General features: G+C 37.9%; 1 protein-coding gene across 1 annotated transcript in view; it reads right to left on the bottom strand.

The window, feature by feature from the left end:
- Positions 1-118: 118 nt before the first annotated feature.
- Positions 119-13,057, bottom strand: part of LOC100544219 (RNA N6-adenosine-methyltransferase METTL16) — a 15,167-nt gene continuing 2,228 nt past the window's right edge. The window contains exons 2-8 of the mRNA XM_019611826.2: positions 10,069-10,337; positions 8,440-8,555; positions 7,825-7,967; positions 5,884-5,953; positions 4,637-4,726; positions 1,381-1,554; positions 119-1,294 (exon numbers count right to left, since the gene is read on the bottom strand). Of these exons, the coding sequence (XP_019467371.1) occupies positions 680-1,294; positions 1,381-1,554; positions 4,637-4,726; positions 5,884-5,953; positions 7,825-7,967; positions 8,440-8,555; positions 10,069-10,337 (1,477 nt within the window). The 3' untranslated portion in view covers positions 119-679. The remainder of the gene's footprint in view (positions 1,295-1,380; positions 1,555-4,636; positions 4,727-5,883; positions 5,954-7,824; positions 7,968-8,439; positions 8,556-10,068; positions 10,338-13,057) is intronic.

The following is a 13,057-nucleotide window of genomic DNA, read 5'->3' as shown; positions in this document are numbered from 1 at the left end:
ATCTTCCCGCCGCGCCATTCAAACGGCAGCCCCGCCCCGCGGCTCCCAGCCCAGGAGCCCCCAGCGGCCGGGTCGGCTCCACGAGGTGTACACCGAAGAACAGTAGAGAAACACGCCGTGTTTCTAAAATGTTTCTTTCTTTAATCAGTCAACGCTTAAAGGATGTATCCATACTGCTACGCTGTAGGTCAAAGGCTAATCTCATCAAAGGGACGAGAGGCGTACTTAAACCGCTGGCTGAGGACTTAGCGCTGCAGAAGGCAACTCCCAAGACAGACCAATTTCCTGCATTTGTATGAAAAATACTGAAGAAAATATTTCAGTAAAGTACTAGTCTACATAGTAACAATATATAAACCTATTACACTAGATAAGAAAGAAAAACAAAACGAACACTGTCATTATTTGAAATGGTCACAGCATAGATGTGTTTCACTGCAACGTGTAGTTTTATAACTGAAAAACAAGATATATTACTTCTCTGTCCTTCATTGCACATGAAGTCATACTTCATGTACTCCTTGCAGCCTTAAAAAAAAGCTATTTAACATTAAAAAAAGAGCTTTAACTTTCATTTTACTAATGTTTAAGGGGAAATCTTATTTTGCTAACCATTTAAACCATCAAAAAATAGTTTATAAAACTTGAAGACTCATTTTTACCAAAGTGAGATAAAGGGCTAACTAGCAACCAACCGAAGAACTTGGTTCCGTAGGTATGTGCACAGCTGGTTCATTAAGTCTCTGTTCTGTCCTTCAACCCAGTGCATTTCTACTAATACATCATTTCCTTCTTTCTTCACGTTCATTAAACATTTAAAGAGGAAACATCTACTGGTTTCCTTGGGACTTTGTCCTTTTTCAGCTGTTAGATCACTAGCTTCCTCTGAAGGCTGAGGTCCCTGCTTTGCACTACTGGAACCTTCGTTAAATGATGTTTCTGCCTGCTTTGCTTCCGTCTCCTCCTCCTCCATACGCTCACTAAGTTCTTTGGTAGCCGATTCTTCCCTTAGCTCATCGTCTGCAGTCAAATGGACGCCTTGATCAGGTGCCACAAGCTCAGTTTCAGAGTCTTCAGTCTTGGGTTTTTCACAGTCCAAACTGTTGCTCACGCTGTTCTGACTGTTTTTTCCCTCTTCCATTGCTTGCAGAACATCATTAGAAGCTCGAGGAAGTTCTCGTAATTGCCTTACTCTCTCTCGTTTCTTTCTCCTCAGATGAACCCAGGAGTTTTCAATGGCAGTCACAAACAGGCTAAGTTCATCTTTCCCACAAGGAACACGCTTATGCTGAACCTATTGAAGAAGACAGAAGAACTTCAAATTATTTATTCACATACTTTAAAGTAGGATATTGTAACATCTAACACTTAATATTTTACCTTTAAATCAGCAAGAATCTTCTCTATCCAGGCTCTAACAACAGCAATGCCTTCAACAGCATCCCAGCCCATCGCTGCAGCTTTGATGGATAATTCTTTGACTGTAGAAGCCAAGACTGTAAATATAATTGGTTTTCGAGGTTTTTCTAGTTTTCTTCTCTTAGAGGAAGGTGACTAAAAGAAGAAACAAAAGCAGCATAACACCAGAAAAATACAATGCTATGCAGTATTAGTGAAATGACTTTTGTACTCACAATACCTATGGATTAACAATGTATCTAAACCACTAAATAGTTGCTAACATATCCTGTGTTTCAGTTTACTCCAAAGAGTTATCAGATAGAAAGATCTCACGTGTACTTTATATTAGTCTGATAAACAGAGGGACTTTATTTTCTTATGTCAGCCAAAAACCTTAACCAGTTCTTTCAAACTGTTAGCTCTCTGTGAGCTGACAACATTTGGCTGCTCTTGAGAATACAGATCAGGTGCTAATATCCATACAGTGATTCAAGTTCATTGAAAATTTACTCGTAAAATCCTCTAAGCTTGGTTATTGCCTGAACTTATCTTACAGTACATGCACATATGGATTAAAAAAGCAAGTCTCACCCTAAGGTGAACAAGCTGTATTTATGATCATGTTTAGACTTTTTTAAACCATGCCCTGGTTGAGTTCACGATCTCAAGGAACACAGGCGTGGCAAAGAATGGAGTCAGGACCTTAAACTTCAGGAGAGCGAACTTCTGACTGTTTAAGGAATTGTTGGATGAGGTCTCCTGGGAAGAAGTCCTTAGGGACAAAGGAGTGCAACAAAGCTGGCTACTCTTGAAAGATGCCTTTCTGAGAGTGCAAGAGCTCTCCATCCCTCAGAATAAGCAGGCAGAGAACACAGGATCAACGTGGCTTGATAAGAATCTACTGGTCAAACTGAAAGAAAAGGATAAGTACAGGTAGTGGAAGCAACAATGTGTCACCTGGGAAGAATACAGGGACACTGTCTGGACTTGCAGAGATGGGATTAGGAAAGCCAAGGCACAGCTGGAACTGAATTTGGCGAGGGACATTCAAATCAAGACAGGATTCACAGGTACAATGGTCAAAAGAGACAGGCCAAAGAGAGTGCACCTCCTCTGCTAAATGAGAAAGGAGAACTGACTACAACAGAAATGGGGAAGGCTGAGGTACTCAATGAGTTATTTAACTCAGTCTTCACTGGCATCCAGGATTCTCACATACCTGAACCTCCAGGTAGGAACTGGGGGAGCAAACTCTCCCCCACTATAAGGACAGAGCAAGTCCAAGACCAATTCACAAAACTGAATGGGACCAGATGGCATGCATCCCAGGGTCCTAAGAGAACTGTCTGATACGGTTGCTGAGCCGCTCTCCATGATATCTGAAAAGTCACTGGACTCCCTGGGGACTGAAAAAAGGAAAGCATCACCTCCATTTTTAAGAAAGGGAGAAAGGAAGACCTGGGGAACTATAGGCCTCATACAGTGCCTCACCTCTATGCCTGGGTAGATCATGGAACACTTTTTTCTGGAAGACACATTAAGGCATATGAAGGATGAGCAGGTGATCCAAGACAGCCAGTAAGGCTTCATCAAGGGAAAGTCATGTCTGACCAATCTGGTGGCCTACTAAGATGGAGTGACAGCATTGTTGGACAAAGAGAAGGCAACTGATGTCATCTACCTGGACTTCCGCAAGGCCTTTGACATGATCCCCCACCACGTCCTTATCTCCAAATTGGAGAGAGACAGACTGAAGGGTGGACTATTCAATGGATAAGGAATTAGTTGGAAGTTCCAATCAGAGGGTTGTGGTCAATGAATCTATAATCAGATGGAGGCCAGTAATGAGCAGCATCCCCCAGCGGTCCATCTTGGGTCCGGTACTCTTTTAATGCCTTTATATGCCTTTATCGATGACACAGATGATAGGGGTTGAGTGCACCCTCAGTAAGTTTATCGATGACACCAAGTTGAGAGATGCAGTTGATACAGCAGACGGAAGGAATGCCATCCAGAGGGACCTTAATAAACTCAAAATGTGGGCTCTTGTGACCTAATAAGGTTAAAGAAAGCAAAGTGCAAGATATTGCATTTGGGTTGAGGTAATCTCAGATATGTATACAAGCTGGAAGAAGAACTCCTTGAGAGTAGTCGTACTAGAAGGACTTAAGGGTCATGACTGATGAAAAACTTAACATGAGCCAGCAGCCGGTAAAGACAACGGTATCTTCAGTACCATCAGAAGAGGGGGGGGCAGCAGGGCAAGGGAGGTGACTGTCCCACTGTACTCTGCCCTTATAAGGCCACCACTGGAGTACTGCATCTAAATCTGGGGCCTGCAACACAGGAAAGATGTGGAGCTTCCGGGAAAGGGTCCAAAGGAGGGCCACAGAGATGATCCAAGGGCTGGAGCACCTCCCCTATGAAGATAGGCTGAACGAACTAAGCTTGTTCAGCTGGAAAAGAAAAAGCTGTAGGAAGACCTCATTGCAGCCTTCCAATATTTAAAGGGAGCTTATAAACATGAGCAAAATCAACTTTTTACAGGAGTAGACACTGACAAGACAAGAGGGAATGAATGGTTTTAAACTAAAGGAGAGGAGATTTAGACTTGATATCGGGGGAAATTTTTTACTGAGAATGGTGAGGTGCTGGAACAGGCTGCCCAGAGAAGTTGTGGACGCCCCATCCTGCTTAAGGCCAGGTTGGATGGAGCCCTGGGAAATCTGATCTAGCAGTTGGCATCTTTGCCTGTGGCAGGTTGGAACTTGATGATCCTTGGGGTCTCTTCCAACCCAAGCCATTCTATGATTCTCTGACATATTCAGGTCTAAAGCGGCTAAAACATATTCATATTTATTTGGTAACAAGAATCCACATGAAAATTAAAATCAAGTTCTCAGGAGAAAATTTTAAGTTTAAATCTAGCCCAAATTTGTAATATCCTACATATGCTTTCTGAGTTACAAGTGACCCATACTTTCACTGAAACCCACAGGAAATCCCTGCAGGTTTCTTTTCCCTTCCCAATCCACAGGTCATAATGGATCACATGTAACAACTGCTAACAGACTGGGGCCAATTAACAAAACCCACTGTCCACACAGCTCACTCCATCAATATTCCTTTCTGACAGAGTGCAGTTCCTTTCACAGCTGTTGTACTTACAGCTCATTAGGCTCTTCCTCAAATAAGAGACAGACATAGAAAAGCAAGACAAAACTAAGGTACTTACAGGTACTTGCACATCGTCATAGAAACTCCATGCCAGTGCCCATCTCATAGTACGTCCTTGACAGAATTCTGTGTGAGTAACTTTAGGAACCTATGTGAAGTAGCAATATAAAATTTTGTTTTGTATTAATAAATAACACTGTTGTACTCCATACATTCTTAAGCAACAAGAGTTAGCATAGTTATTTCCTTGAGATAGGAATGGAAATTCCTTCTGCCACAGCTCATAGTTGTTAGTGACACATGAAGCTGTTTGGTGCCAAGGCTGGTAACGGCGACTGAAATTTCCCATCTCTACCTACCACATCTGTGCACTTTGAAGACTCCAAGTTCAAGTTCAGAGACATACAACACTAACCTTTACGTGCATTCTGTCTCTGCAAAAAGCACATTCTTTTTCCCTGTTTGGAACCTGCTCCTGTTCCACATTTGAATGTTGAATAAAAGGGACACAGAACAAAAGCAATGTATCACTGGGAAAGTAAGCAGGTAAGCAGGGACAATTTTTCTGAGCATGTCTGTATCTTTGTTTAAAAAACAACAACAACAACAACAACAACAACAACAACAAAAAAACTTGCCCTTAAACATAAAATTCAGACCCAATGTTAGCATTATATAGTCTTTCCATACATGGATGTCATGTTGTACAGTATTTATGTATGGTATTAAGGATGTGCTGTATACAGTCCAGGACAATTACCAACCATCCCAGTTCACTCTGAACTATTATCAACTCCAGAGCATAAGCTCCAGCTCCATACAGCAAAAATCAAACAAATAGAAAAATGTAACTTTTGAGTACTGCCTAAAACAGAGCACACATGTACGAGAGAGAGAGGGAGAGGGAGGGAAATGGAGACGAGATGGAGACAGACAGACAGAGGAAAATCTCTATTCTAGATTTTTTTCCTACCTTTGAATTCCTGTATCTATCAAAATTCCAATAATAAATTAAATTTTTTGGAACATGAATATCATATTCTAATCTGAACCTTCACATCGCATGCGCTTGGTTAAAACAAATATAACCCCAGATCTACTATAATAGTGATTATAAAACTAATCAAAATGGAGTTGATAGTCTCAAGAATACAAAAGGAAACCTCAATTCTTCTGTACAAGGCTCACAAGGATTTCTCTCATTTTAATGAGGTGCTAACAGTACAGCACAAGGAAGAAAGTGTGTAGAAGTTTATACTGAATTCAACATACACAGGATATGTAAGGACTGTATATAAAACTTACCCCCTGGATTTTAAGTTCTTCTTTCAATGGTGCTAAACTGCATTTCTTCCCCAGCATACAACTGTACCACCTGCAGACAGTACACAACAAAGAGTTTTTATAAATACAGATCAAGGGAAAAGGGAAACTAACAAAAAGGACTATCTGGATCAGAAATCTGCGTGAACAATGTCAAATTCAAAAACAAAACAAAAAGAGCAAAATTAGTCTTAAATAGAGTACTACAACAAAGTACAATATGAAACACGAAAGGAGCGAAGACAGACTAGAAAGGAGAATGTGTTCTCAGAAAATATGATGATGATGTTAATATTGAAACAGCATCTGAACAGGCAGGAATCACGACTCAAAAAGTGACCTTAATTACATGTAAGATATCACTCCTTACAATAATCCGTAACTTTCCTTGGAGCACAATCAACATAAGAAGAAATACTTGGTTACTGACAAGCATATGTGCTTAAGAGGCTGACCTACTGACCAATTCTGCTCATTCATAACTGATTATCCAGGTTCCTATTACCATATGAGAAATAAAACACTCTCCCAGCTCCAAAAAAAGAAATTTGTTTAGCTGGAGCTAATCCTTTCACTTAGCTTCTCATCTTCAATATCTCCACGCAATACACTCCTGTTCTTCATTTAACTTGCTTCTCAAGTCTTGTTACCCTCTCTTAAATAACTCTCCCTTACTATTGCAGTTAAGCTGATTTTCCACACAGCACAATATAAAGAATTTCACAGAGTAATACTTACATGAAATCCCAGTATTCCTGGCAAAACTAAAACACGCTTCTTCCACAAAATTACTAAATATCAAACCTTCAACTTCTAGTTGAAGAAGAAGGGAAGAGGAGGTAGAATAAGTCAATGAAGCCTCCTGGCCAAAAGGAGTCTCAGCCCTCTCTATTAACAATTCACTACTCATGCCCTTTGGTACTGTTGCTGAACCTTGTTTCTAACAAAACACGAAAGAGTATTTTAAGCAAGCTGTTATTTTTGTATCAAGTTCTCCCAGGTTTACAAAACTGAAACCTCCTTTTTTTTTTTCCTTGAAAGAACTACAAGATACAAGCACTTCTAATAGAGTCCTGTTTCACTTTGTCCTAGCTTTCCAAAAAGTGAACATATTCTTTGTATTATTCTTTTTTTTTTTCCCCCTAGATCCATCACTGGAAAACATACATTCTAAATAACAGATTCGACATCAGATGAATCAGATGGATGAGAACGTAAGGCAGTGCTCCACAAGAGTCTCAATAAAGCACATCTTGAATATACAGACAGAAGGCTGAATTTCCTTTGCTCAGAGCACTGATGAAGTTGTGGTAATAACGCAAAGATTGTGGCAGCTGTATTTTAGAAGTATATTAAAAAAATCTGAAGGAAGCTTCCAGCAGAGTTACAGGAATAACATACTGAACATTACTTGGTGGAAAGGGTTGTCTGAAAAACAGAAGACGTGCTATTTTTTCTTGTTCAGAAGAAGATCTCACTACAATTATTATTTCAGCTTATATTCACATCAGATAGCATTCAGTGCAACAGTGTCCTTTAGTAGACAAATCTGTAAGATATCAAAATTCAACCAGGAAAAGAGAAAAGCTTTCAGGTAATGAACAGATTACTAGGAGTTGACATACATCCTCCTATCCCAGAAGAACCTAACAATAAACGCTGACCACCTTCAGCAGGTACATACGCTAATTCAGCTGCAAGCTACAAGTGCCACTGGTATGGGCTTTTTTGTTTTCTGCCTTTAAACATCTCCCCTAATGACTTGTAATCGTTTAATGCTCAGGAACAATTAATTTGATATAAACTGAGACTAAGTAAGTGAACTAAACACTGGACCACAGCTACATTCTTTACTAAAATATCACTTTCGCACTAATTCAGACAAAGAAGAAGGTCAACATTTAACCAGAAGAAAGCACTTACCGTAACCTCTTTTTTAGTTGTAAGCTATCATGAATAATTCTCTTGACAAACTCTAGCTCTCCCCCCTCAGCCATGATTTCAGTGATCCCTCCTGTATTTACAGAACTTGGAGGAGGGCGCCGTGGGTTTCGAGAATTTACTCCCTGGATAAGAAAGATTATTTGAGATTAATTAAAATTGTTAAACATTTTTTACAAGGATTACTTTCAAACTATATCCTAACTCAATTTTCAGTCAGGAGCAAAAGTCACTGCCTCTATCCTCCCCCACATTGCCACCATGGGTAACAGACAAAAGTACGTTACAAATAAGCCTACGTAGTGGGCACTGAATTTCAGATTTAGTAGCAGTCTACTTTCTAAACCAATTCTCAAAGACAACAGAATCTTGTGAAAAAAATCCACTTCAGATAGGATAGCAGTTTCAAGTTCTTCAATATTTGTTTTCGGGCAGAGAGGCACAGAAAGAAAATACTTCAATGCTATTTTGTCACAATTTGGGATTTTCCATTGAACTTTCCCAAAGAGAAGGGGTTTAAACTGACAGAGAAGAGGATATCCTTCCACTCCCTGAACACAGGAATAAATACATGCAACTTTTAGTTTGCTAACTTACCTTCGCTTCCAATTGGTTGGCAAAAAAAGGAGGGTTGCACATGCAGAAATCGTAAATTATCTCAGATTCTTCTTTCAGCGCATCCATTAGAAGAGTCTTCTGTGGAACCTTAACCACTAATAGAAAAGGATTTAGTCAGTAAGGAGTGCTATATTTTATCAGATGTGTCATTTTTCTTACTGCATTTCTTGAAGCAATATACTGTATAAAAACTGCACTTTCTTAGCAACATACTCTACTAAAAAAAGTATAACATCAGCATGCAAATAAAGACTTGAGGTTAAGGAGTAGCATAGAAACAGCTTATGAGTATATACACAGTAGTCATGGAAAACATGAGTCTTTAAATAAACAATTAACTGCGTGAATTGCAATAAGTTCTCTGCTGCAACTACAAATGTAAAAGCTTTCATACTTCAAATTTATGAAAGGAAAGGAGCTTGCCCTACCGTTACATATGAGGTATTGATTTAAAAAAAAAAGTGCAAGAAAAACAAATTTTGGCAATCATCCTATTCCAACAAAATGTATGTGCAACTCGGAACATCATGTAATTTTTTTCTACTACTTACAATCAATCTTCAGGTTTATATATACAGAAAAAATTCTTTTGGAAGAAAGTTACTGACAACAGTATTTCACTTTCAGACCAAAAAAATCCTTTTTTTTTTTTTCTTTTTAATGTTTTGACTATCTTTTTTAATTAGCCTTTTCATTGAAGTTTGAAGAATAAAGATTATATTGCAAAATAATCTCCAGATAAAGCTACCCAGCAAAAATCTCAAGACAGTCTTTTGAAACATGACAAAATTCATTTGGAGGAAAAAAGAAACAGATGTCAAACCATTTTCAACCTGACTCCAAAACGCGTGTTGCTAAATTAGTTACTGGTTACAGCAGGATAATCAGCTCCAGCTAAACACTTCAGATCCAAGAATTAAGAACTGTGAAGTGTAACACCACCACACCACTAAGAATCCTACGATGGCAGTGGTTAAATACCATCATTGTTCCCCACATCAAGATCTGGGTCTTCAAGACTGACAGGGACAGGCCAAGAGGAAAATATTTAGGTAAAAAGGATACTCCCAAAATCTAGCAGAACCAGAATTTTTATTTCAGAGATGATAATGGACCAGCTTTATAGTGTATAAAACCTTCACTGATATTTTTCCAAGCTCTTCCACAGATAGAGTCTAACACTCTGCTACTACCACACTGTTAAGATTTAATTCAGAAATGAAGAGTAAGGATTGACTCTGTACAAAGTATATGTATTAGTGTCACATAAATTACTTGAGGGGAATACTCCACATCTCCTAGTAGCAGAAACAGCATAGACTCAAAGAAATGCTTCAGTAACAGAAGGAAACATGGAGAGAGAAAAGCTCCCTAGGATTTAGTTTAATTTACAGATTTTTGTAAAGATGAATAGCTCTTTTTCCATACTTGCCATTCTGAACAACCTGTGACTTTTTGTTTTAAGCATGGACCTTAGCAAACACTCCGTCAGTAAAAACGGCAGCGTATATATTGGCAGGAATACTGGTTCTGACACGCCACTTGAATGTGGCAAAAAAAAATAGGCCACAACATTCGTATGCCACTAAATAGCCTATTACATCATACCTTTTATAAGATCAGACAAGTTATTCTGTTCCACATTCTTCTTGGCATAATTGAAGCACATGTCATCCACTTCTGTTGCAAGAAAATACCAGCCATTCAATGTTGATCCAAGTAACGGGTATATGCACGATGCCCCTGTCCCTGCAGATGTAAAAAATATATGAAGAAAGCAAAATAAGTCTCTAGCATTATACGCAGCAATTATGCACGTTAAGCAACACAAAGAATTAATTTCAAGAAAGCATTGCTCACCAATTACCAAATCAGTTCTTTAGTGAATAATTTTAAGTAATTTAAAACACAGTATTGTGAAAGATGCATTATGAACAGAGAACACTACAATCCTCCCTAGAATACTAGTAGATTATCAACTTCTTTCTTCAGCAATTTTCCCACTTATGGCAATAATTTATACAGAGAAAGCCAAATGTATCCTGTTTTACTAAGAAAAAATGCCAAAATATATCTTTTTCTGTATTTTTCTATCTTCTTTCAAGTATCATGAGTAATTTTACTTTGATGCACACAGCAGCCACACACACACAAAAAGGAAATCTGATATCACAGACTTTTTTCCTATTGACAAAAGAAAGAAAGAAAAAAAAGAACAGCAGGGGTGCCAGTTAAGATCTCTACAAAGGTAACCAGATAAAAACTTGGTAATGAAAAGAAATACACTGCAGCGCAAAAGGATTATTTTTAAAATGTATGGCATATCCAGGTGATCCAATTACTAAAAATTTTTAAAAAACAGAGATCAGAGATTTATCAGGAATCTACTATTATACGGATTAATTGAAACACAAAGAAAAACAACAGTAAGCAAGAAAAAGCATGCACACTTATATCCAGAGGTCTATGGAAATCGTTTTTGAAAATAGTATCTAATGACAACTGTGTTAAAGTCAGCTATCAAGTTTTAAAGTTATGAAAGTAGCTGTGCACATGCCACATGATGATACAAATCTTCACAGCCTACTTGAAACCAAGCCAAGAATGCAAGAAGTGAAAAATTACACCAACTAAAAACAATCAGCTAGAAAACACCTAGAAAACATTCATGACAAATATTTGCATAGTAACTGAGATTACTGAACCCAATCTTTGAGGAAGTCAGTAACTGCAGCATTTTCATAATAAAGACAAACAAAGCTTAAGAAGTGAAAAATGAGTTGCAGAGCTCTCAGACACGTGCACTGGCTGGTATCATACACCTGTGGCTGTTCAGCCCAGTATAAACTGTATCTTGTTTTCCACAGAAAATTTTTTTCAATCAAAAGATGCCTATGCTAGTAGCTTCCTCGGTTCCTAATTAAGCCTCTTTCAAAACTTAAATCATGAAAGAACTAAGAAAAAAATAATTCAAGGTTTTTGTTGTGTTTTTTTGTTTTTTTTATTTTAAACTTATAGATACAATCATCTGTCACATCGTATAACTTCGTATAATGTATGCTATAACGTAAGTTTATTACGTATTTTCTTTTTTTTTTTCTATTTTCTTTTTTCTTTACTTTTCTTATTTTTTTTCCCTTTTCTTTTTTTCCATTCATTCTTTCCTACATTTCTTACTTTTCTTCTTCCTTTTCCACAAGTCAAATTTTCACAATTACCCACCCTCACTAGAAGCATAGGACACACCAGAATTTTTTATCAATTATTTCAAAAACTTTTGATGTTACTTTCTTCTAGTGATTATTTATGTATGAAATGATTCTATATGATGATAACGGTGATTACTGTAACTGACAGTTTTAGATCTGTGGGAGATTTCTGCAGATAAATTGTATAAATTTCACTTGTTTTCCTCAATACCTCTGAGAGCAGAGTCTGAAATTAGTGTCAGTATTTTAATTGTGATTGTGACTGGAGAATACAAATGGATACACGTCTCTTCATTTTGATACTGCAGGTTTTAATTAGAAAACATGCATTTGCCTCAAAGCACGAATTGTCATCAGAGATCACATGTAGCTTTCAAGCCCAGTAGTGTTAATCTTCTTTGCATAACTTTAAACCTAAAAACATTTCTAATTAAGCTCTTAAAGCCTCTTATCTTTGATGCCTGATTGATGCTGCAGAGGGATGTATCCTTCCCAGTAACAATGAGTAAAATTTTATTTCCCCATATAGTATGAAACAAGCACATTATAAAACGTTATGTTCATTAGGAAGCAATAGATTTTTTAACATTTGATCAAAGCCCTTGATATTTAATCTAGGCCAAGATGGAGAATACTATTTCACACTACTTACTGGTTAAATCACAGCCAGATCTGCAGTTTACCCAAAAACTAACAGACCAACTTAACAGGATGCAAATGTTAGCAAAATAATGTACATAAAATACTTGACAGCAAATAAACTTAGCAGAGTCAATTCAGAGTGGGGGAAAATGGCACGTGTGGGGATGTAACAACTTTTTTTTTTTTAAGCTTCAGAAAAGTAAATGAGAAGTAAATATTAATTGGGAGGGGAAAACTGCTATTTTGCTATGTTTTTCTGGTAATAAGGTAGGTTCTTCAGGCCCACTGATACTCATCTTAAGTCAACTGATCTCGGAGATCTTTCAAGCTACAAGGCTTTGTTTCAAACTTGTATTACAGAAAGAAATCATGCATGTTTCTACCTTTTATCACTATGGTCTGCACAGCTCTGCGTTCTGAGTGAGCTGTATATTTCAGTGCTTTTCAGAATCCAGACTACTGATTCTGATCTTTTCATTAGTAAGAGATAGCAAAAAATGTCCAAAACTTCTTCTGACTCCTTCTGCCATGTGAACAGAAACATATGCAGAATCACAGAATCACAAAATCACAGAAACACCAAGGTTGGAAAAGACCCACAAGAACATCCAACTATCACTAATAGTTCTCACTAAACCATGTCCCTCAACACAAAATCCAAATGTTCCTTCAACATCTCTAGGGCCGGTGACTCCACCACTTCCCTGGGCAGCCCATTCCAGTGCCTGAACACTCTTTCAGAGAAG

Source organism: Meleagris gallopavo, chromosome 1, assembly GCF_000146605.3.
Source record: "Meleagris gallopavo isolate NT-WF06-2002-E0010 breed Aviagen turkey brand Nicholas breeding stock chromosome 1, Turkey_5.1, whole genome shotgun sequence".
NCBI classification, from domain to species: domain Eukaryota; kingdom Metazoa; phylum Chordata; class Aves; order Galliformes; family Phasianidae; genus Meleagris; species Meleagris gallopavo.
The sequence above is the reverse complement of the archived record's forward strand: the minus strand, read 5'-3'. Positions and strand labels throughout refer to the sequence as shown.